Source organism: Mauremys reevesii, linkage group 13 (assembly GCF_016161935.1).
Source record: "Mauremys reevesii isolate NIE-2019 linkage group 13, ASM1616193v1, whole genome shotgun sequence".
Classification (NCBI taxonomy): Eukaryota; Metazoa; Chordata; order Testudines; family Geoemydidae; genus Mauremys; species Mauremys reevesii.
This window is the reverse complement of record NC_052635.1, coordinates 11023372-11045219: the sequence shown is the minus strand read 5'-3', so window position 1 is coordinate 11045219 and position 21848 is coordinate 11023372. Positions and strand designations below refer to the sequence as shown.

The 21848-nt window shown below is 41.9% G+C and overlaps 2 protein-coding genes across 2 annotated transcripts; both read right to left on the bottom strand.

Annotated features, from left to right (window-relative positions):
* LOC120379989 (olfactory receptor 6F1-like) lies at positions 1-963 on the bottom strand. Its single transcript, XM_039497499.1, has one exon. The coding sequence runs from the start codon at positions 961-963 to the stop codon at positions 1-3; it is 963 nt and encodes a 320-aa protein (XP_039353433.1).
* Positions 964-15622: 14659 nt separating this feature from the next.
* On the bottom strand, positions 15623-16594 carry LOC120379988 (olfactory receptor 6F1-like). The gene has a single exon (XM_039497498.1). The coding sequence runs from the start codon at positions 16592-16594 to the stop codon at positions 15623-15625; it is 972 nt and encodes a 323-aa protein (XP_039353432.1).
* Between the last annotated feature and the right edge of the window lie 5254 nt (positions 16595-21848).

Genomic DNA, 21848 nt, shown 5'->3' with positions numbered 1-21848 from the left:
CTAAATCCATGGTGTTTCAAAACCACTTAGCATCCTTCTTAATGCCTTTCCCATTGCTTCCTTCACCTCTTTGTTTCTTAGAGTGTAAATGAAAGGGTTTAGTAGCGGGGTTACAACAGTGTTAAAGATGTTGATTGTTTTGTTCAAATCCAATGAGTTCTGTGCAGAAGGCTTGACATACAGAAAAATGGTGGAGCCATACCAGATAGTCACAACGGTGAGGTGGGCAGAGCAAGTGGAAAAGGCCTTTTGCCGGCCTTGAGATGATGGGATTCTCAAGATGGTGGAGATGATGTGAATGTAGGAGACCAGGGTTATCACGCATGAGATCACAACAACAATGATTGAGACAATGAACGTTGCAAGCTCAACGAAGCGTGTGTCTGTGCAGGAGAGTGCTGTCAAAGCATCAATGTCACAAAGGAAATGATTGATGACTTTAGGGCCACAGAAGGACAATCTGGATATTAGAGTTGCCAGCACAGAGATAGCCAGGAACCCACACAGCCAAGAGAGGAGGGCCAGATGAACAGAGAAAGTTCTGTTCATGAGGGAGCTGTAGTGCAATGGGTGGCATATGGCCAGATAGCGGTCATAGGCCATGACGGCCAGGAGGAAACATTCTGTGGAGCCCATGGAGAGGAGAAAAAACAATTGCAGGAGGCAGACAGTGAATGAAATAGTTTGGCTTGTGCCCAGCATGATGCCAATGGCCTTGGGGACACATGCTGTGGTGTACCAGATCTCCAGGAAGGAGAGATTGCAGAGGAAGAAATACATGGGAGTGTGCAGGCATGGGTGGATCCTCACTAAGGCTATGATGGACATATTCCCAATGATGGTTAGGAAGTACATAACTGAAAACACCACAATAAGGAACATCTGAAAATACCAAGTGCCAGGAAAGCCCAGGAGGATGAACTCCTGCATGCTGGTTTGGTTTCTTATTTCTGTCCCAGCCATGATGTCCATCTGTAAAGACATGAGAAATCATAAGACATTTAAACATGTTGAACACATGTTTGGATGTGCTAAAGTGCAGACCCAGAAATCTAGGACTAAAACTAACAGAAGATAAGGGAAAATGGGTGCTACTGAACATCGTTCTTCCTTGTGCAACATTCCACCTCCACAATAGAGATGAGAGCTCCACTTAACAGTCCTCTAAGGCCCACGAGGATGCAGTGGGTGGCTGACAATATAGTATCTTTTCTGTCTTGATGATTTAGCCCCTCCACTCCTCTCCACTCACCCCTGAGAAAGCCTCAGGATTTGGTGCATTCTCTTCATGCCTCACCTTGACAACAATTTTGCTCTCTGCTCAGGACAGAGTAAGTATTTTTTTTCACAAGTCCCATTGAAATTTCTAGGATTTCTACCCCTAAGTCACGTACACTCTTCTGACTTTCAGTGGGTCTTACATCACTTAGGCCTAGAGCTTGTCTTATTTTTTTTTTTACAAAACTGTTTCCCATTGAAAAATTCCAATTTGTTAAAACTGAAATATTTACATAAGAACATAAGAATGGCCAGACTCAGTCAGACCAAAGATCCATGTAGCCCAGTATCCTGTCTTCCGATGGTGGCCAATGCCAGGTGCCCCGGGGGGATGAACAGAATAGGCAACCACCAAGTGATCCATCCTGTGCTGCCCACACCAGCCTCTCACAACCAGAAGCTAGGGACACCATCCCTGACCGTCTTGGCTAATAGTCATTGATGGGCCTATCCTCCATGAATTTATCTAGTTCTTTTTTTAACCCTGTTATAGCGTTGGCCTTCGCAACATTCTCTGGCAAGCATATCAAGGAAACATATCAGGTTTAGCTAAAAATTTCATCAGGATGGTTTCTCAGTTCCAGCATGGAATTTCTGATCAAAATGAAAACCTGAAAAAGAAATTAGCTCTCTAGCCGAGTGGTTAGGGCACTTGTTTGGGATATAGATGTTATATTGTCTGGATTGGCTCACTAACATGAGGGCCAAACTCAGGGCAGACTGTGATCAATGAGGGCACAAACCCCCAACTGGTTGTGTGTTCTATACTTAGATTTGTCCAACCAATTATCAAGCATTAGCATCTCGAGCATTATTACAGCCTTACCATGGAGTCACAGACAGTCCCCTTGCGCACTCCAGTCTTTCTTTCCACCCAGGTCAGCTTGTCTTACACCAAAAATCTCAATAATATTCAGGTAACTCCCAGTCCCAAAGGATCAGTCACTTACACAAGGTCAATTGCACCTTAGATCTCACACCAAAGACAATACTTGTAGCCAATCCTATAATAAACTAACTATATATGTATTAACTAGGAAAAAGAAATAAGAGAATTATTTAAAAGGTTAAGGCAGCTAAGCATACACTCCAAATGAGTTACAGTCCTAGGTTTCAAAAGGAGATAGAAGCTGCTGTAATATATCAGCTTTCTACGTCCTTTAGGGCAGTGGTTTTCAAGGCCGGTCTGTCGCTTATTCAGGGAAAGCCCCTAGCAGGCCGAGCCAGTTTGTTTACTGCTGTGTCCTAGATTCGGCTGATTGCGGCTCCCACTGGTCGCAGTTTGCTGCTCCAGGCCAATGGGAGCAGCGGAAAGGGTGGCCAGCACATGCCTTGGCCCGCGCCGCTTCCTGCAGCCCCCATTGGCCTGGAGCAGCGAACCGCGGCCAGTGGGAGCCGCAATCGTACAAACCTGCAGATGCAGCAGGTAAATAAACTGGCCCGGCCCGCCAGGGGCTTTCCCTGAACAAGCAGCGGGCCAGCTTTGAGAACCACTGCTTTAGGGCCAACCCAAGGTAAGCAGCTTGGGGATCCCTTACTTATGTTTAGAAATATCGTCCTCTCCAAATGCCATGCAACATGATCCAGTCCCTTCTGGTCAGGGATTTTTATTCCCTTACTCCAAAGCTCAAACAGTGAGGGAATGAGGCTTTGTGCACGTTCCCTCTTCCTGGGTGTGGGGAGAGCAATCAACAAAGTCTTTTCCCCACTGATGTTACACAGTGGTTCATCTGGTGTCTCCAGGCTTTCTTTTGTTGGGCAGGAAATGACACCTCTTGTAGTAAACTCATAGTTCACACTTGGTAATGCTGCTCTCCTGACTGTGGGGTTCACAGATTAATTGCAAACACTTTCATAGTTTCAAAGCAAAGGCTTAAATCCTTATAAGATGGGTGTCATAAACAGTTAGTTAAGGGTTAAGGTTTTTTTCTACCTGTAAAGGGTTAACAAGCAGTACCTGTGAACACCTGACCAGAGGACCAATCAGGGACAAGAGATTTTCAAATCCCTGTGGAGAGAAGTTTTTTTTCCTGTATCTTTTTTTTTTAGAGTCTCTCTCTTGGGAGTTAAGGGAGTCCAGACATCTTAATCAAGTCCTCCCAGGTTTCTGCAATAAATTCTTCTATTCAAGCTAGTGAGTATTAGCAAGGAACTAGTATTCTTATACTTTTATTTCTGTATTTGCAATTCTGTGTTTTGCTATAGAATTTCTTTAATTCTGTACTGTTATTGCTTTTACTGAGAAAGAAAGGAGGGGGGATTCTCTCCAGAGATTGATAAGTTTAGACCCTGTGTATTGTTCCATCTTGGTATTACAGAGACAGTTACTTTCTTTTTATTCTTTAATAACTTTTTTCTGTTAAGGACTTGGTTGATCTTTCCTTGGGTGAATTCTCAGGGAAAGGGGAGGAGGGAGGAGGACGTCATCCCTCTGTAGTTGGATCCCGGTATCTCTCCTAGGAAAAGGGAGGGGGGAGGAAGCAGGGGGGAATGGTTTATTTCTCCTGGGTGTAAGAACTCCATGGATTTGGGGCTCTTGGGATCCCCAAGGATTTTGGGGAAGGACTGTGTCCCAATACACGTACATTATTGGGTGGTGGCAGCTTTTACCAGATCTAAACTAGGATTTTAGTTTAGAGGAGTCCATGCAGGTCCCCATTTTGGAACCCAACAGCTCTAAGTGGGGGTGAAACCTATGACAATGGGATTCAGATATTATGGGTGAGATTGAAGCATGCAGCAACTCGCCAGCATTTCATAAAATCCAAACACTAAATACATTCTTATAAACTTAACATTTATTTGAACAATGCTAACACCCAGGTGAGCAGACTGGTTTCCAGCTGTGCTTTTGTCAGTGTTTAGTGAGGCCTAGGGGCCTAGGCAGAAGATAGCATCTGGTCCACCATTGACACAGTAGGGGACCAAGTTTGATTTTCATTTTTGTTATATATTTCAATGCAAATGAAGTGTGAAACTGTGACTTTTTCACAAAAGGGAATTCTTGTTTTCTGGCCAGCTCTGCTTAATCCTTTCTGAGACCTTCACCCCAAATTCTCAGCAATAAGGAACAACATTAGAAACTAGCAATTTTGTTTATTATTGATTATGTGTCTTCTGGTTGAATTTTATAGTCCCACCTATGGTTGTGACCTCATTGTGCTAGAAACTGCAACAACATAGCCTAGAAACCTTCCCTATTCCAAGCAGCTTACAATCCAGAAGACAAACAAGTAGAGACATGCAACAAAGAAACAGTTCCCCCGATGTACAGTGCAATGGCTCCCACTTTCCCTTTCACATAACAGCCCCCTTCTTCCACTCACTTCCCTTGGGCTCAGCTCCATTCAAACATTTCCAGTCTGGGCTAGACCAAATCAATAGTGTGGAAGCAAGGAAAGAATTAATAAGGATTTGAAGGGGATTTTAATGCATGTTAGTCAGTTAGCAAGAGTCAGGCCATACTGTGACCCTTATGACGTGAGATTTGTAGAAGCAAGATAATGTAAGACAGAGTGAACTGTGTGAAAGTATTACGACCTTGCAATGTGCAGTCTTGCTTTTTCTAGTAAGATAGCAGAAAAGCTTATGTATAAACAAAATGTATTTGTTGCTTTTTACTGTCTCCATGATTGTTAGAAATTGTCTGTAACAAAGGTATAAAGGCTTGATGTAATTGTTTACCAGTTGAGAGACCTGTCTGGGACTGGGGCGACCCTGTGTCCTATGGCACTCTCTCCCTCCATTGTAATTACTGGAGAAAATAATAAAGTATTTGATTTTGCTGCACCCAAACAAAAAGCGAGAACTAAGTTTTTCTTCGACAATAGTTAGGAATCATGTTCCAAGCCCTGTCCAATACCAAATGCTTAAGAAACAACTTATAACCCACCCCCCTATTGCATGTACTTTGCCACATTCTGCAAAGGCCATCTGTCCCTGAACTGAGAGAAACGTCAGTTTATGGCAGGAAGAAGAAATGGTTGATCATCATTGTAACTGGGTATTTTCAAAGGAGTTAAGGGAGTCAGGTACCCAGCTGTCGGGAACATTCAGTGGAGGTTGGACAATTAACTCCCTTAGGCTTCTTTGAGGATCCTGACTGCAATGTCCTTCCTCCAGTAGGTTAGTTTGAAATCATCCTCAGGCAGATAATAATACTTAGCACTTGTGTAGTTCTTTACAGCTGCAATGTGTAAAGAATGGCTATTCATCCCAGGGCTGCCCAGAGGATTCAGGGGTCCTGGAGCAGGGCCAGGTCTTTGGCGGCAATTCAGCGGCGGGTCCCTCTCGGAGGGAAGGACCCACCACCGTATTGCCGCCGAAGAATGAAGTGGTGGTGGTAGAGCAGCCTAAGTGCCCCCTCTGGTGCTTATACTCACTGGGCGGTGCTCCGAGGCTTCAGCAGCACTTCAGCGGTGGGTCCTTCACTCGCTCTGAGTCTTCCGCTGCACTGAAGGACCCGCCGCCGAAGACCCAGAGCAAGTGAAGGGCCTGCCGCGGAAGTGCCGCCGAAAACACGAAGCAGCTCGTGGGGCCCCTGCGGGGCCCGGGGCATGGGAAAAAGTGCCCCACTTGTACCCCCCTCTGGGCGGCCCTGATTCATCCACAAAACACACCGGCATGCTAGAGGCCTGACTGAAGGCACAATGAAGTGAATGGTTGACTAGGCAAGTATCATTGTTCCCATTGTACAGCAGAGGGAAGTAAGTCAGGGAGGTGAAGTGATTTGTCCAAATCAGAGAGAAACTGGGCATAGAATATATGAGTTCATATTCCCCTTCTGTGCCCTCTGCCCTGATCTCAGATATAGACATCCCGAAACCTCCAGCTGCCAGAAGCTGGGACTGGCCAACGGGATAGATCACTCGAAACTGTACTTTTCTGTTCATTCCCTCTGAAGCTTCTCACATGGGCTACAATCAGAAGACAAGATACTGGGATAGAGGCTCCATTAGTCTGACCTCCTTGGAAAAGTTGTTGCTAGCATATTAGACATTAGATATTTACATAAATATATTCCAGCTAGTACAGATACATCTCAATCTAGTAGAAGCTAAGATGGACTGATAAATCAATGAATAAGGATGTTGGGTCTAAGATATTAGGAACAAGGGGAGGTAACAAACAGATGCCATTTAATACATAAGGTGGTGTGTAGGTTATGTATGTTAGTTGTTTATCTTAGTCTATAAATGTCAAGATGCTTTGCCTTAATTTTTTGTGTGGCCTAGGAGATGACAGAAACTCCCAGTGCTGACTGATCCAATTCTTGCTACTAAACACTCATGTGCTAGTGTACTTGTAATAACAGAGTCAGGACATTCATACTGTCCCTAAGGGGCAATAAGCCTGGCTGAGTGCCTTTGTCACCGAACCATGTCTGTGGTCTTTCTTTATGAGTAACATCAAGCTCTGCTGAACGAGGAGGCTGCCTTATCTGCTGTTAATAATAACCAAGGACAGAAGCACTGGGCATCCTGGACAGTGCTATAAGGCAACGATGTTCCAGCCTTCAGCACTTAACCACATTGGGTAGTATTTTCGAGGTCTGCTAAACCAGTTCTCTGCGCAGAGCTGAAACAGCACCCCGAAAGAACACACACACACAAGCCAGCTAACAACATATATAGTCTTCTCTATTTGCCACAGCTAAATTATTGACCCAGTAAATTTCAAGAGGTTAATTCATTAGTGTTCCTGGTAACTGAATCATAGAAAATTAGGGTGGGAGGGGACCTCACAAAGTTCAGCTGGTCCAGCCCCCTGCACTGTTGGATGGAGAAGTAAACCAGCCCTGACAGTTGTTTGTCCAACATGTTTTTAAAAACCTCCAATGAAGGAGATTCCATAATTGCCCTTGGAAGCCTATTCCAGAGCTTAACTCCCCTTAGAGTTAGAAAGCTTTTCCTAATACCTAACCTAAAACTTCCTTGCTGCCACTTTCAGAGGACATGCCGCAAAATTGATCACCATCATCTTTATAGCAGCTCTTAACCTCTTTGAAGATTCTTAGGATGTTCCCCCTCAGTCTTCTTTTCTCAAACTTAAACATGCCCAGTTTTTTTTTTTAACCTTTCCTCATTGGTCAAGTTTTCTAAATCTTTTATCATTTGTGTTGCTCTCCTCTGGACTGTCTCCTATTTGTCCACATCTTTCCTAATGTGTGTCACCCAGAGCTGGACACAGTACTCCAGCTAAGGCCTCAAGTAGAGTGAGACAATGACCTGCTGTGTCTTGAATACCACATTCCTGTTTATATACCCCAGAATGACATTAGCCTTTTATGCCACTACATCACATTGTTGACTCATATTAAATTTGTGATCTACTATAACCCCCAGATCTTTTACAGCCATGCCACCACCTAGCCACTTAACTCAGATTTTGTAGGTGTGCATTCAATTTTTCCTTCCTAAGCAAAGTAATATGCACTTGTCTTTCTTGAATTTCATCCTGCTAAGTCTGGATCAATTCTCTAATTTGTCACGGTCATTTTGAATTTTAATCCTGCCCTACAAATTGCTTGCAACGCCGCCCAGCTTAATGTCATCTGCAAATTTTATAGGAATACTCTCCACTCCATTGTCCAAGTAATTAGTAAAATGATTGAATACTACTGGACCCAAGACTGACCTTTGCAGAGCCCCACTAGATACGTCTTCCCTGTTTGACAGAGAACGATTCATAACTACTATTTCATTACAGTCTTTCAACCAGTTGGGCACCCACCTAATAGTAATTTCATCTAGACCACATTTCTCTAATTTGCCTATGAGAATGTCATGAGGAGCTGTGTCAAAGCCTTACTTACATCAGGATATATGACATATACTGCTTCCCTCCATCCAGTAGGCCAAGAACCCTGTCATAGAAATGTTTTGATTTAAAAATTAACATTTTTAGTTTAACAAAAATATTTTTTATGAAACCCCTAAAAATGTACATGAAAAATTGTAATGAAAACTAAAATATTGTTATTTTTAGCAGCATATTTGATGAAAAAATCAGTTGGCTCTATTAATTATTCAGAGTACAATGAACACTATTTCCTTTTGTTCTTCCTAGACTTTATAGTATATTAAACAAGAGGGGTAAGCTGCATCCATTTTACCAGTATGGGTCAGCTGACTCCTCAATGAGGAAAAGTTTTGGAATGGCTGGAGGATTTCCAGCTAGCTCACATTAACAAGAAAGGCAAAGTTATTTCACAATACAGTTACTTTTAATTACAATTCCAGCTGTATCTGGCTAGCAGGTCTAACTTACCAGCTCTGTTGACGGAGCTTGTCAATAAAAACTCCCTTTGTTCCCAATCTTTTTCTCTCAAGAGGACACACAACAGTCATGGATCCTAAAAAATGGTTCACTGTATGGGGGTATATCTTGCTTTTCCCAACACTAGATATATATCCATTATAGGAAGATTTTTCACCTGATGCTCATTTCCATGAAGCATTCACCCATGAAAGCTTATGCTCCAATGCATCTGTTAGTCTTTAAGGTGCCACAGGACTCTTTGTTGCTATTTCCATGAAGGTTACTCTACACCACTGTAGCAATGTCCAGGGGGCTTAAATTGTGTGTGATGAGTCTAAATCACTTCCACTTTTTACACTGTTGGGAAAGTGTGAGCTATTGTTATTATAAATGGGAACCTGACACTCCAAAACCAAAAGACTCTGGTAAAGTCTAGACATCTGCATTGGTTAGAATCTCTTTCCATCACCACTCACCTGCTTTTAGCCCTACCTACCATATTAATGAACTGCAGCTCAAATTGGCTGCACGAGAGGGAATGTTTTGTACTCCTCCCTTACCTACCCATCACCCTGGGGATGTCTGATCAGAACAGAATTTCACAGAATTCCCTAGAAGGTAAAACACATTCTGCTACATCCGGCTCATCTCCTGGTTAAAGCACCAGTACTAATGGCTAAGAAACAGGCACACTTTTCCAAATGCTTCCCACACTTCGTGAACGTCAGTGTCTTACCTGAGCCCCTCCTTTAGCCTCATTTTCCCCATCTGTGAAATAACGAGAAATGCCATAATTTGATTCATCCCACCTGCTGGACACAAAGCGTTCTCAAAAACCCCACAACTATGAGTACGGAGCAAGGATTTCTGCTGCATATACTTGGGTGCAATCCACTAGCACCTGATTTCACCTGATAGTCACCATTTACAGATATACAACTACAGAGCACTCCTGTAACAGGGGAAAGTACCACTTCATAAATCTATAGATTCATAGATTTCAAAGCCAGAAGGGGCCATTGTGATCATCTAGTTTGACCTCCTGCATAACACGGGCCATACAATGTTCCCAAAATAATTCCTACAGCAGATCTTTTATTAAAAAAATAATCCAATCTTTTTTTAAAAGATTGATGGAGAACTGCCGCCCTTAGTGAATTCTTTCAATAATTAATGGAACTCATTGCAAAAATTAACACCTTATGTGACTGTCCAGTCTGAATTTGTCTCGCTTCAACCTCCAGCCATTGGATCATGTTAGAACTATCTCTCCCAAGTTGAAGAGTCCATTATAAATATTTGTACCCCATCTGGGAACTTAAAGACTTTGATCAAGTCACCCCTTAATCTTCTCTTTGTTAAACTAACTAGAGTGAGCTGTTTGAGTCTATCACAATAAGGCAGGTTTTCTAATCCTTTCATTTTTCTTGTGTCTCTTCTCTGAACCATTTCCAGTTTATCAGCATCCTTCTTGAGTTTCAAACAGCAGAACTGGACACAGTATCCCAGCAGTGGTTGCACCCGTGCCAAATACAGAGACAAAATAATCTCTCTACTCCTTCTTGAGATTCACCTGTTTATGCATTCAAGCATTGTTAGACCTTTACACCACAGCATCTCACTGGGAGCTTATGTTCTGCTGGTTATCCATCATGCCCCGCAAAACTTTTTCTGAGTCATAGCTTCTCAGGATAGAGACCCTATCCTGTAAGTATGGCCTGTTTTCTTTGTCCCGGTTGGTATACATTTAAATTTAACCACATTACATAAGAACATAAGAAAGGCCGTACCGGGTGAGACCAAAGGTCCATCTAGCCCAGTATCTGTCTACCGACAGTGGCCAATGCCAGGTGCCCCAGAGGGAGTGAATCTAACAGGCAATGATCAAGTGATCTCTCTCCTGCCATCCATCTCCATCCTCTGACGAACAGAGGCTAGGGACACCATTCTTACCCATTCTGGCTAATAGCCATTTATGGACTTAGCCACCATGAATTTATCCAGTCCCCTTTTAAACATTGTTATAGTCCTAGCCTTCACAACCTCCTCAGGTAAGGAGTTCCACAAGTTGACTGTGCGCTGTGTGAAGAAGAACTTCCTTTTATTTGTTTTAAACCTGCTGCCTATTAATTTCATTTGGTGACCCCTACTTCTTGTATTATGGGAAGAAGTAAATAACTTTTCCTTATCCACTTTCTCAACATCACTCATGATTTTATATACCTCTATCATGTCCCCCCTTAGTCTTCTATTTTCCAAGCTGAAGAGTCCTAGCCTCTTTAATCTTTCCTCGTATGGGACCCTCTCTAAACCCCTAATCATTTTAGTTGCCCTTTTCTGAACCTTTTCTAGTGCTACAATATCTTTTTTGAGTTGAGGAGACCACATCTGTACACAGTATTCGAGATGTGGGCGTACCATGGATTTATATAAGGGCAATAATATATTCTCAGTCTTATTCTCTATCCCCTTTTTAATGATTCCTAACATCCTGTTTGCTTTTTTGACCGCCTCTGCACACTGCACACATTAAAACACATATCATTGTTTGTTTACATCCAGTTTACCACACAATCCATATTTCCCTATATCAGGGACCTCGCCTCTTCATTATTTACCACTCGCCCAATTTTTGCATCATCTGCAACTGTGTGGTTATTTTATGCTTTAATCTAAATTGTTTATAAAAATGTTAAAAAGCACAATGTCAACAACCAATCCCAGCAGGACCATATCGGCAAGATACCTGCTAGATGATGATTCTCTATTAATTACTACATTTTGAGACCTATCAGTTAGTAAGCTATTAATCTTAATAGTTTAATAGTAAGCTATTAAAAGCTTAAACTTTTATGTATGCAGTGCTGTTGTAGCTGTTTCAGTCCCAGAATATTAGAGGGACAAGGTTAGTAAGATAACATCTATTGTTGGACCAATTTTTGTTGGTGGGAGAGGCAAAATTTTGAGCTTACACATATCAATTTTCTAAATTTTCTAAAATTTTCTAAAATTCCTAACTTCTTATAATCAGAGTATGCCCAGTGTGCTCAGCCAGGTGAAGGGCCAATAACCCACCATTGAAATCAGTCAATGGGCACTCATCAAGGATATGCAACGTAGTCTGAAGTTGACTGCCTCTACAGTGCAGGTCATTACAGAAACTCCATTTGAAGAACTTGGCCATACAATTGCCCTGTCATATTCAAAACCAGTTCAGGGAAGACCACATGTGTCTTGACTGGTCAAAACCCAAAGAGCAGATTGTTGGGTCAGTGACTAGAGAGTGATTAATGACTGTCTTCACTGACCACTCGTTACACCAAGCAGATTCTGTCATCATGTCCTGTCGTTGCATAAGTGACCAGAAAGGGCGTCTAAAATACATATGAACTGGTTGAAGAGGTCTGAGTACAGAAGCGAGTCGATGTTCTCATGGATCTTGGCCAGGAGCATGTTGGAGGACCCATCATGAAGAATATGGGGGCAGTGCTGTGTTACTGAGTATTGGCAATGGTATTTTGGCAATTAATTCCCACAGGCACCTTTGAAAATGCCACCATGAAACTAGATCTGACATCTGTTGTTATTGCTGTTGTGTGTATTTGCTTTTCTCCTGTGCTGTGCCAGGAGCTCTGGTGTTGGCTGCACCAGTGCAGCTTGCAGCTTTTTGACTCAGCAGACCTCGATGTTAATGATTAAAAAAAAGACCAACACTCAGTTTGGTGGCAAAGGCTCAGCTAGGTTTATTGTCAACAACAAACAGTACCACACACCAAGCTACAGTTTTACTAACACATGTTTGCCTGTGACAAGATATTCACTCAGTCAACATAATGTTGTCCTCTGAGCCAATTCTATTATCCCTCCTTTCACTCTTCCTTTCATACATTGACACAACCAATTTACGTATTACAGTAGGTTGTTACCAGCCTTGTACCTGGTAGTTCTAACAAAATATTCTCATCTATTACCCTGTCATCCTATCCTTCTCTTTACAAGGGGTCTGTGTGTTCCTCTACCACCTTGTCAGCAATGTATTTATATTACTTAAGAGTTCTGTGTGTTCCTGCAACATGTTCTCTGGTCAGAAATGTGTTTATTTGGTTGACTGATATTCCGACATGATCTACTCTGCTTAAGAACACAAGAACATTAGAATGGCCATACTGGGTCAGACCAATGACCCATCTAGTCCAGTATCCTATCTACTGACAATGGCTGATGCCAGGTGCTTCAGTGGGAATGTACAGAACAGGCAATTGAGTGATCCATCCTCTGTCATTCACTCCCAGTTTCTCCAGGGGGGAGGGATAGCTCAGTGGTTTGAGCATTGGCCTGCTAAACCCACAGCTGTAAGCTCAGGGGGGCATTTACAGATCTGGGGCAAAAAAGTAGTTGGTGGTCCTTCTTTAAGCAGGGGGTTGGACTGGATGGCCTCCTGATGTCCCTTCCAACCCTGATGTTCTATGGTTCTGGCAAACAGGGATAGGGACAATTAGAACATTGTGTTGCATCCCTGATCATCCTGGCTAATGGCTATTGATGGACCTATCCTCCATGAACATATCTATTTTTTTTAACCCAGTTATATTTTTGGACTTTACAACATCCCCTAGCAAGGAGTTCCACAGGTTGTCTGTAGACTGTGTGAAGAAGTACTTCCTTTTGTTTGTTTTAAACCTGCTGCTTATTAATATCATTGGGTAATCCCTAGTTCTTGTGTTATGTGCAAGAGTACATAACATTTTCTTATTCACTTTCTCCACACCAGTCAAGATTTTATAGACCAATAAACCACCATTGAAATCAATCAATGGGCACTCCCTTTAGTTTTTCTTTTCCACGTTGAAAAGTTCCAGTCTTTTAAACCTTTTCTCATATAGAAGCTGTTCCACAGCCTTAATAATTTTTGTTGCCTTTTTCTGTACCATTTCCAATTCTAATATATCTTTTTTGAGATGGGGCAATTGAAACTGCATACAGTATTCAATGTGTCGCCGCACCACGGATTCAGATAGTGGCATTATGACATTTTCTGTCTTATTATCTGTCCCTTTCCTAACGATTCTTAACATTCTTTTTTGACAGCCTCTGCACATTGAATGGATGTTTTCAGAGAACTATCCACAATCATTCCAAGATCTCTTTCTTGAGTGGAAGCAGCTAATTTAGATCTAACCAGTTTGTATGTACAGTTGGGATTATGTTTTCCAATGCACATTACTTTGCATTTTTCAATATTGAATTTTATCTGGCATTTTGTTGCCCAGTCCCCCAGTTTTGAAAGATTCCTTTGTAACTCTTTGCAGTCAGCTTTGGACTTAACTATCTTGAGAAACTTTGTATCATCTGCAAATTTTTCTACCTCACCTTTTACACCATTTTCCAGTTTATTTATGAATACATTGAATGGCACATGGCCCAATACAGATCCATGGGTGACCCTGCTATTAATGTCTCTCCATTCTGAAAAATGACCATTTATTCCTACTCTTTGTTTCCGGTCTTTTAACCAGTTACCGATCCATAAGAGAATCTTCCCTCTTATTCCATGACCATTTAGTTTGTTTAAGAGATTTTGGTGAGGGACCTTTTCAAAAGCTTTCTGAAAGTCCAAGTACACTGTGTCCACTAGATCACCCTTATCCACATGTTCGTTAACTCCCTCAAGCAGGTCTAATAGATTGATGAGGCATGAGCTGGGTTGGCTCTTCCCAAACAAATCCTGTTCATCCACCTGTCTGATAATTCTATTCTTTACTATAGTTTCAACCAAATTCCCTGGTACTGAAATTAGGCTTACCAGCCTGCAATTGCCAGAATTGACTCTGGATCCTTAAAAATTGGTGTCACATTAGCTATGTTCCAGTCGTATGATATAGAACCTTATTAAATGATAGGTTATGTACCACACTTAGTAGTTGGGCAATGTCCTATTTGGGATCCTTCAGAACTCTAGGTTGAATCCCATCTGATCCTGGAAACTTATTACTGCTCAATTTAGCAACTTGTTCCAACATCTGTATTGACACCATAATCAGGGAAAGTTGCTCAGATTTGCCACCTAAAAAGAATGGCTAAAGGTGTGGAAACCTCCCTCACATCCTCTGCAGTGAAGATTGATGAAAAAAATTCATTTAGCTTCTCTACAATGGCCTGACATTACTGGAGTGCTCCTTTAGCATCTCAATTGTGCAGTGGCCCCACCAACTATTTGACAGGATTCCTGTCTGATGTACTTAAAAAACATTTGGTGTTAGTCTTTGAAATTTTAGCTAGATGCTCTTCAAATTCTTTTTTGGTCTCCCAAATTATGCTTTTATAAATGACTTGCCAGAGTTGATTCTCTTTTTTTTTTTCCTCAGTAGGATTTCATTTCCTATTTTCCTATTTCTTCTTGCCTCCAGCCACTTCTTTGACTTTGTTGTTTAGCCATGGTTGCACTTTTGTGGTCCTCTTACTATGCTTTTTTTAATTTGGGTTACACATTTAATTTGAACCTCTATTATGGTGTTTTTAAAAAGTCTCCATAGAGCTTGTTGGCCTTTCACTTTTGTGACTGTGCTTTTTAATTTCTGTTTAATTAACTTCCTCATTTTTGTGTACTTTCCCTTTCTGAAATTAAATGCTACTGTGGTGGGTTGCTTTAGAGTCCTTCCCTCCCCCACCTCCCCACCACACACACATACAAATGTTAGCCTGCCTAGGGCTGCAGCAAGGCTTACATCATCCAATGGAAGTTGGAAACCTCCCTCCCTTGGCCCTCATGTAATTAACAATGGATCCATCCATACAGATCCTGCTGAGTGACATTGAAACCTAACATCTTGGATTCTTCAACACAAAAAAGTTTCCTCCACCCACTGGGGCTCATCTGTCAAGGTTGTTTTAGTAAATGAGGAAAGCTGTAAAACAAAGACAAAAAACATGCACTAAGGAAATGTTACATTAGGGTTTGGGGTAGGCTGCAGGTCTGATTACAATTGCAAAAGAAGAGGAGTTGGCTGTCCTTTGAAAAATCCATCACGTAATCCTTTTGCTTCCTATATCAATTACCTTCAGGACATTATAATTAAAGTCTTGGTCATTTTGATGAAATTTCTACTTTTCTAAAACCACTTAAGATTCCACTGACTGTCTTTCCGAAAGCTTCCTTTACCTCCTTGTTTCTCAGAGAGTAAATGAAAGGGTTCAATAGCGGAGTTATGATAATGTTAAAGATGTTGACAATTTTGTTCAAATACAATGAGTTCTGTGCAGACGGCATGAGAAAAAGAAAAATGGCAGAGCTGTACCAGATAGTTACGACGGTGAGATGGGCCGTGCAAGTGGAAAAGGCCTTTTGCCAGCCTTGGGCTGCAGGGATTCTCAAGATGGTGGAGATAATGAAAATGTAGGAGACCACGGTTATTGCACATGAGACCATGACAACAATGAATGAGTCGATGAATGTTGCCAGCTCAACAAGGCGCATGTCAGCACAGGAAAGGGCTATCCAGGAATCTATGTCACAAATAAAATGATTGATGACATTTGGGCCACAGAAAGGCAACCTGGATATTAGAGACATGAGCACAGAGATAGCCAGGAAACCACACAGCCAAGAGGCGAGGGCCAGCTGACCAGAGAAAGTTCTGTTCATGAGGGAGCTGTAGCGCAATGGGTGGCATATGGCCAGATAGCGGTCATAGGCCATGACGGCCAGGAGGAAACATTCTGTGGAGCCCATGGAGAGGAGAAAAAACAATTGCAGGAGGCAGACAGTGAAAGAGATGGTTTGGCTTGTGCCTAGCATGACGCCAATGGCCTTGGGGACACATGCTGTGGTGTACCAGATCTCTAGGAAGGAGAGATTGCAGAGGAAGAAGTACATGGGGGTGTGAAGCCGTGGGTGGGTCCTCACTAGGGCTATGATGGACACATTCCCTAGGATCGTTAGGATGTACATCACAGAAAACAGCACAGCAAGGGCCATCCGGAAATACCAAGTGCCGGGAAAGCCCAGTAAGATAAACTCGCGCACGCTGGTTTGATTTCTTATTTTTGTGCCAGCCATGACGTCCACCTGTGAAGACATGAGAGATCATAAGGCATTTAAACATGTTGAACACACATTTGGATGTGCAGTAGTGCAGGCCCCACAATCTGTTAATACAGCTAAGATAAGAGAAGGGAAAAGGGGTGCTACTCAACACCGTCCTGCCTTGTGCACTTTCCACAATGAAGATGAGATCTCAATTCATCATTCTTATAAGGCCCATGAGGATGCATGTTCATCCTATGGTATCTTTCATGTCTTAATGGTCTTGCCCATCAACCCCACTCAACTCACCCCTGAGAAAGTTTCAGGATTTGGCCCATTCTTTTCATCACTAACCTTGGAAAACAACTTTGCTCTGTACTCAGGACAGAGTTGGAGTTTTTGCACAAGTCGTATTGAAGGTTGACTGGATTTCTACTCCTAAATTCTTTACACTCTTCTGAACTTCAACCAGGCTTGTGTTACTTGTGCCTAGAGTGGTTAAAAAAAATCTAGAAAACTATCCTTTTTGAAAAATGCCATTTTGTTAAAACTGGAATAGTTCATGAAAACACACTAAGTTTGGCTGAAAATCTCACCAGGGTGGTGTCTCAGGTACAGAGTGAAATTTCTAATTAAAAAAAAATGAAAAAAAAAGCTTTCTATCCCATTATTTAGGGCACTTATTTGGGATGTAGGGGACCCAATTTGAGTCTCATTTTTGTTCCATATTGGAATAAAAACAGAGTGCAAAACTGTGCCATTTTTCACAAAATGGAATTCTTGTTTCCATTTTTCTTAATGTCTTTTGAAAACTCCAAATCAAATGCTCAGTAACAGGGAAAAAATTAGCAAATATCAGTTATGTTTATTATTTCTTGTTGTCTTCTGGTAGACTCTTAAGGTCCCACCTGTGGTTAGAGGCCCATTGTGCTAGGCACTGCATAAACATAGCATAGAAGCCACTCCTACTCCAAGCAGCTTGCAATCTAAAAGGCAAGAGACACAAACCAGTAGAAAGAAACAACAGAGATGCAGCTTCCAAGATTTACAGTTCAATGACTTCCTCATTTCTCTTTCACATAACAACCCTCGTCTTCTACTCAACGCCTCTGAAAATCATCTCCACTCAAACCTTACGGTCTGGGATAGACCAGAACAATAGTTAGGAATAATGTTCCAAATACCGTCCAAGGCCAAATGCTTAAGAAACCTATAATTCACCCCACTGTTGCATGCATATTTGTCACATTTTACAATGGCGATTGCTCCCGGAGCTGAGAGAGACGTCAGTTTATGGCATGAAGAATAAATGGTCAGTCATCCTTGCACCCTGGTATTTTCAGAGGGATCTAGGGGAGTCAGGTACCCAGCTCTCCATAACATTCAGTGGAAACTGCACCAGAAACTCCCTTAGGCTCATTGAACACCCCAGCTGCAATGTCCATCCTCTGTCTGTAGTGTTGTTTGAAATCCTCAAACAGATAATGATCCTTAGCACTTCTGTAGCTCTTTATAGCTGCATTGTGCAGAGAATGACCATTCATTCACACAACACACCGGCATGCTAGAGGCCTGATTGAAGGCACAGTGGAGCGAATAGTTGACTAGCCAAGTGTAATTGTTCCCATTGTAGAGCAGGGGCACCCAAGTCTCATAAGTCTCATAAGTCTCATTGATGTTAAGGTCAGAATGGACCATCATGACCATCTAGGCGGACCTCCTGCACATCACAGACCATAGAACGTCCCCCACCCACTCCTGTAATAGACCCCTAACCTCTGGCTGAGTTTCCACATTCCTCAAATCATGGTTTAAACACTTCAAGTTACAAAGAATGCACCATTTACACTAGTTTAAACTAGCAAGTGACCCATGCCCCAAGCTGCAGAAGAAGGTGAAAATCCCCCAGGGTCTCTGCCAATCTGACCCAGGAGAAAATTCCTTCCTGACCCCAAACATGGTGATTAGTTAGACCCTGAGCATGTGGGCAAGACCCATCAGCCAGACCCCGGGAAAGAATTCTCTGTAGTAACTCAGAGCACTCCTGTCATAAACATAGAGCTAAAGGTAACATAAAATCCCTCTTTACCCTGTAAAGAGTTAATTCCTCTTTTACCTGTAAAGGGTTAAGAAGCTCAAATTACCTGGGTGGCACCTGAACAAAAGAACCGATAAGGGAAAAAATACTTTCAAATCTGTGGGGGAAGGTTTCTTGTCTGTGTCTCCCAGAGTCAACAAGGATCCAGGGCAGGGAAAATACATCTCCCTAAGCCATATCTAAGATAAGCATTTAATATTGCAAAAATAGCAAAAAATTGGGTTAGATTATCTTTTGTTTTAGCTTGTGAATGTTCCCTCTGCTAAGAGGGAGGTTTATCCCTGTTTTTGTAACTTTAAAGATTTGCCTAGAGGGGAAATCCTCTGTGTTTTAAATCTTTTTGTTACCCTGTAAAGTTATCTTCCATCCTAATTTTACAGAGGTGATTCTTTTATCTTTTTTTAAATAAATGTCTTTTAAGATTGTTTTCAGTGTCCTAAGACCTGGTGGGGGGGTTGATCTGTGCTCATTTTGTAACCAATTAGTTAGGATATTATTCTCAAGCCTCCCCAGGAAAGGGGGTGTAGGGGCTTGGTGGGGATATTTTGGGGGAGGTAGGGCTCCAAGTGGCCGTCCCTAAATGTTTGTTTAAATCACTTGGTGGTGGCAGCGATACCAAAGGCAAGGAAGTAATTTGTCCCTTGGGAAAGTTTTTAACCTAAGCTGGTAAAAATAAGCTGAAAGGGTCTTTTGTGCAGGTCCCCACATCTGTACCCTAGAGTTCAGAGTGGGGAGGAAACCCTAACACCTCCCCATCTAGTTACCCATCTCCAGCCACTAGGGATATTTGCCACTAGCAGTTGCACATTGGCTACATGCCATTGTAGGCAGTCTCATCATACCATCTTCTCCATAAATTTAGCAGGTTCAGTCTTGAAGTCTGTAAGTTCCCCCAGACCCCGCTCTCCTTCGGAGGATGTTACAGAACTTCACTCCACTGATAGTTAGAAATCTTTGTCTAATTTCAAGACTAAACTTGTTGATGGCCAATTATACCCATTTGTTCTTGTGTTCACATTGGTGCTTAACTTAAACAACTCCTCTCCCTCCCTGGTTTTTATCCCCCTGATGTATTTATAGAAAACAACCATATCTGGCCTTAGTCTTCTTTCAGTTATAATAATAATTGGAGATATACCAATCTCCTAGAACTGGAAGGGACCTTAACAGGTCATTGAGTCCAGCCCCCTGCCTTCACTAGCAGGACCAATTTTGCCCCAGATCCCTAAGTGGCCCCCTCAATGATTGAACTCACAACCCTGGGCTAAGCTATCCCTCCCCCCTTGAGGAGGGAGGTTAGGCTAATACAGGTTAGGCTAACCAAGCCAAGCTCTTTGAGTCTGTTGTCACAAGGTAGGTTTTCCATTCCTCAGATCATCCTAGTGGCTCTTCTCTGCACCTGTTCCAGTTTGAATTTATCTTTCTTAAAAACGGGACACAGAATATTCCAGATGAGATAGAATCATAGAATATTAGGGTTGGAAGAGACATCAAGAGGTCATCTAGTCCAATCCCCTGCTCAAAGTAGGACCAACACCAACTAAATCATCCCAGCCAAGGGATAATCATCCCAGCCAACTATTATTCCAGTTTACAAGGTTATCCAGATCTTGTTGTATGATATTCTGGTCCTCCTCTGTATGGGCAATACCTTCCAACTTTATGTCCTCAGCACATTTTATTAGCATACTCCCACTTTTTGTGCCAAGGTCAGTATTAAAAATGTTAAATAAGATTGGAACTCCACTAGTAACCTCACTCTGGCCTGACAGTTCACCTTTCAGTATGACCTGTTGTAGTCTCCTCTTTAAGCAGTTCCTTATCCATTTTTCAATTCTTATAATAATCCCCATCTTCTCCCATTTAACTAAGAATTTCCTGTGTGGAACTGTATCAAATGCCTTACAGAAATACAGGTTGTGCAGCTCTACTGCATTTCTTTTGTCTAAAGTATCAGTTGCCTTCTCAAGGAAAGAGATGACTTTGGTCTGCCATAATTAAGCTTTTTTAAAACCATGTTGTATTTTGTCCCAATTACAATTAACCTCTATGTCCTTAACGACTTTCTCTTTCAAAATTTGCTCCAAGACCTTGCATACAATTAAGGTCAAACTAACAGACCTGTAGTTTCCCAGGTCATTTTTTCGTATTCTTAAAAATAGGAACTATATTAGCAATTTTTCACTCATAGGTTACATCCCCCAAGCTTACAGATTCATTAAAGATCCTTGTTATTGGGCTTGCAATTTTATGTGCCAATTCCTTTAATATTATTAGATGGAGATGATACCCTTCCTTCTGCCCCGATTTAGTCCATTAAGCTGTTTGAGTTTGACTTCAACTTCGGACATGGAAATTTTACCTCCATATTCTCATTCCCATTAGCCACCTTGCCACTACTCCTAAATTCTTCATTAGCCTTATTAAAAACTGAGGCAAAGTACTTTTTTAGGTGTAAGGCCATGCTTAGATCATCTTTGATCTTTACCCCATCCTCAATGCTTAGCAGTCCAACTTCTTTCCTTGTTTTCTTTTATTTATATGGCAATTTAACCTTTTACTATTGGTTTTAATTCCCTTTGCAAGGCCCCACTCTGCTTGGATATTGTCAGTTCTCACTTTATCCCTTTCTGACCTCCAAGAGGTAGCCTTCCTTACTGATCGATACCATCTTCCATTTCTTGTAGGCTTTCTGCTTTCTCGTAATCACCAGTTTGAGACTCTTGCTTATCCAGCTTGGTCTGCAACACTTCCCTATGAATTTTTTTTCCCTTCCAGGGGAGTCATGGAGGTGAAGTGATTTGTCCAAATCTGAGAGACAACTGGGCATAGAACACAAGAGTTCAGATTCCTACTTCTGTGCCCTGATCTCAGATATAGACATCGTGAAACCTCCAGCCGCCAGAAGCTGGCACTGGACAAATGGGGTTGATCACTCCACATGACTTTGTTCTGTTCATTCTCTCTGAAACATACGGCACTGGCCACTATCAGAAGACAGGATACTGGGCTACATGGACCATTGATCTGATCCAGTATTGCTGTTCATATTCATTTATAGAAGAAAAAATATATAAATTCTTCTCTATTTGCCTCATCTTAATTACTAAACCAGTAAATTCAGGAGATTAATTTATTAGCACGCCCTGGAATATTTCCATTTCAATTTAAACATTTTTGAGGATTAGA

Excerpts from the sequence above, each read along its gene's own strand:
- LOC120379988 (XM_039497498.1), bottom strand. The coding sequence starts at position 16,594 with ATGGCTGGCACAAAAATAAGAAATCAAACCAGCGTGCGCGAGTTTATC.
- LOC120379989 (XM_039497499.1), bottom strand. The coding sequence starts at position 963 with ATGGCTGGGACAGAAATAAGAAACCAAACCAGCATGCAGGAGTTCATC.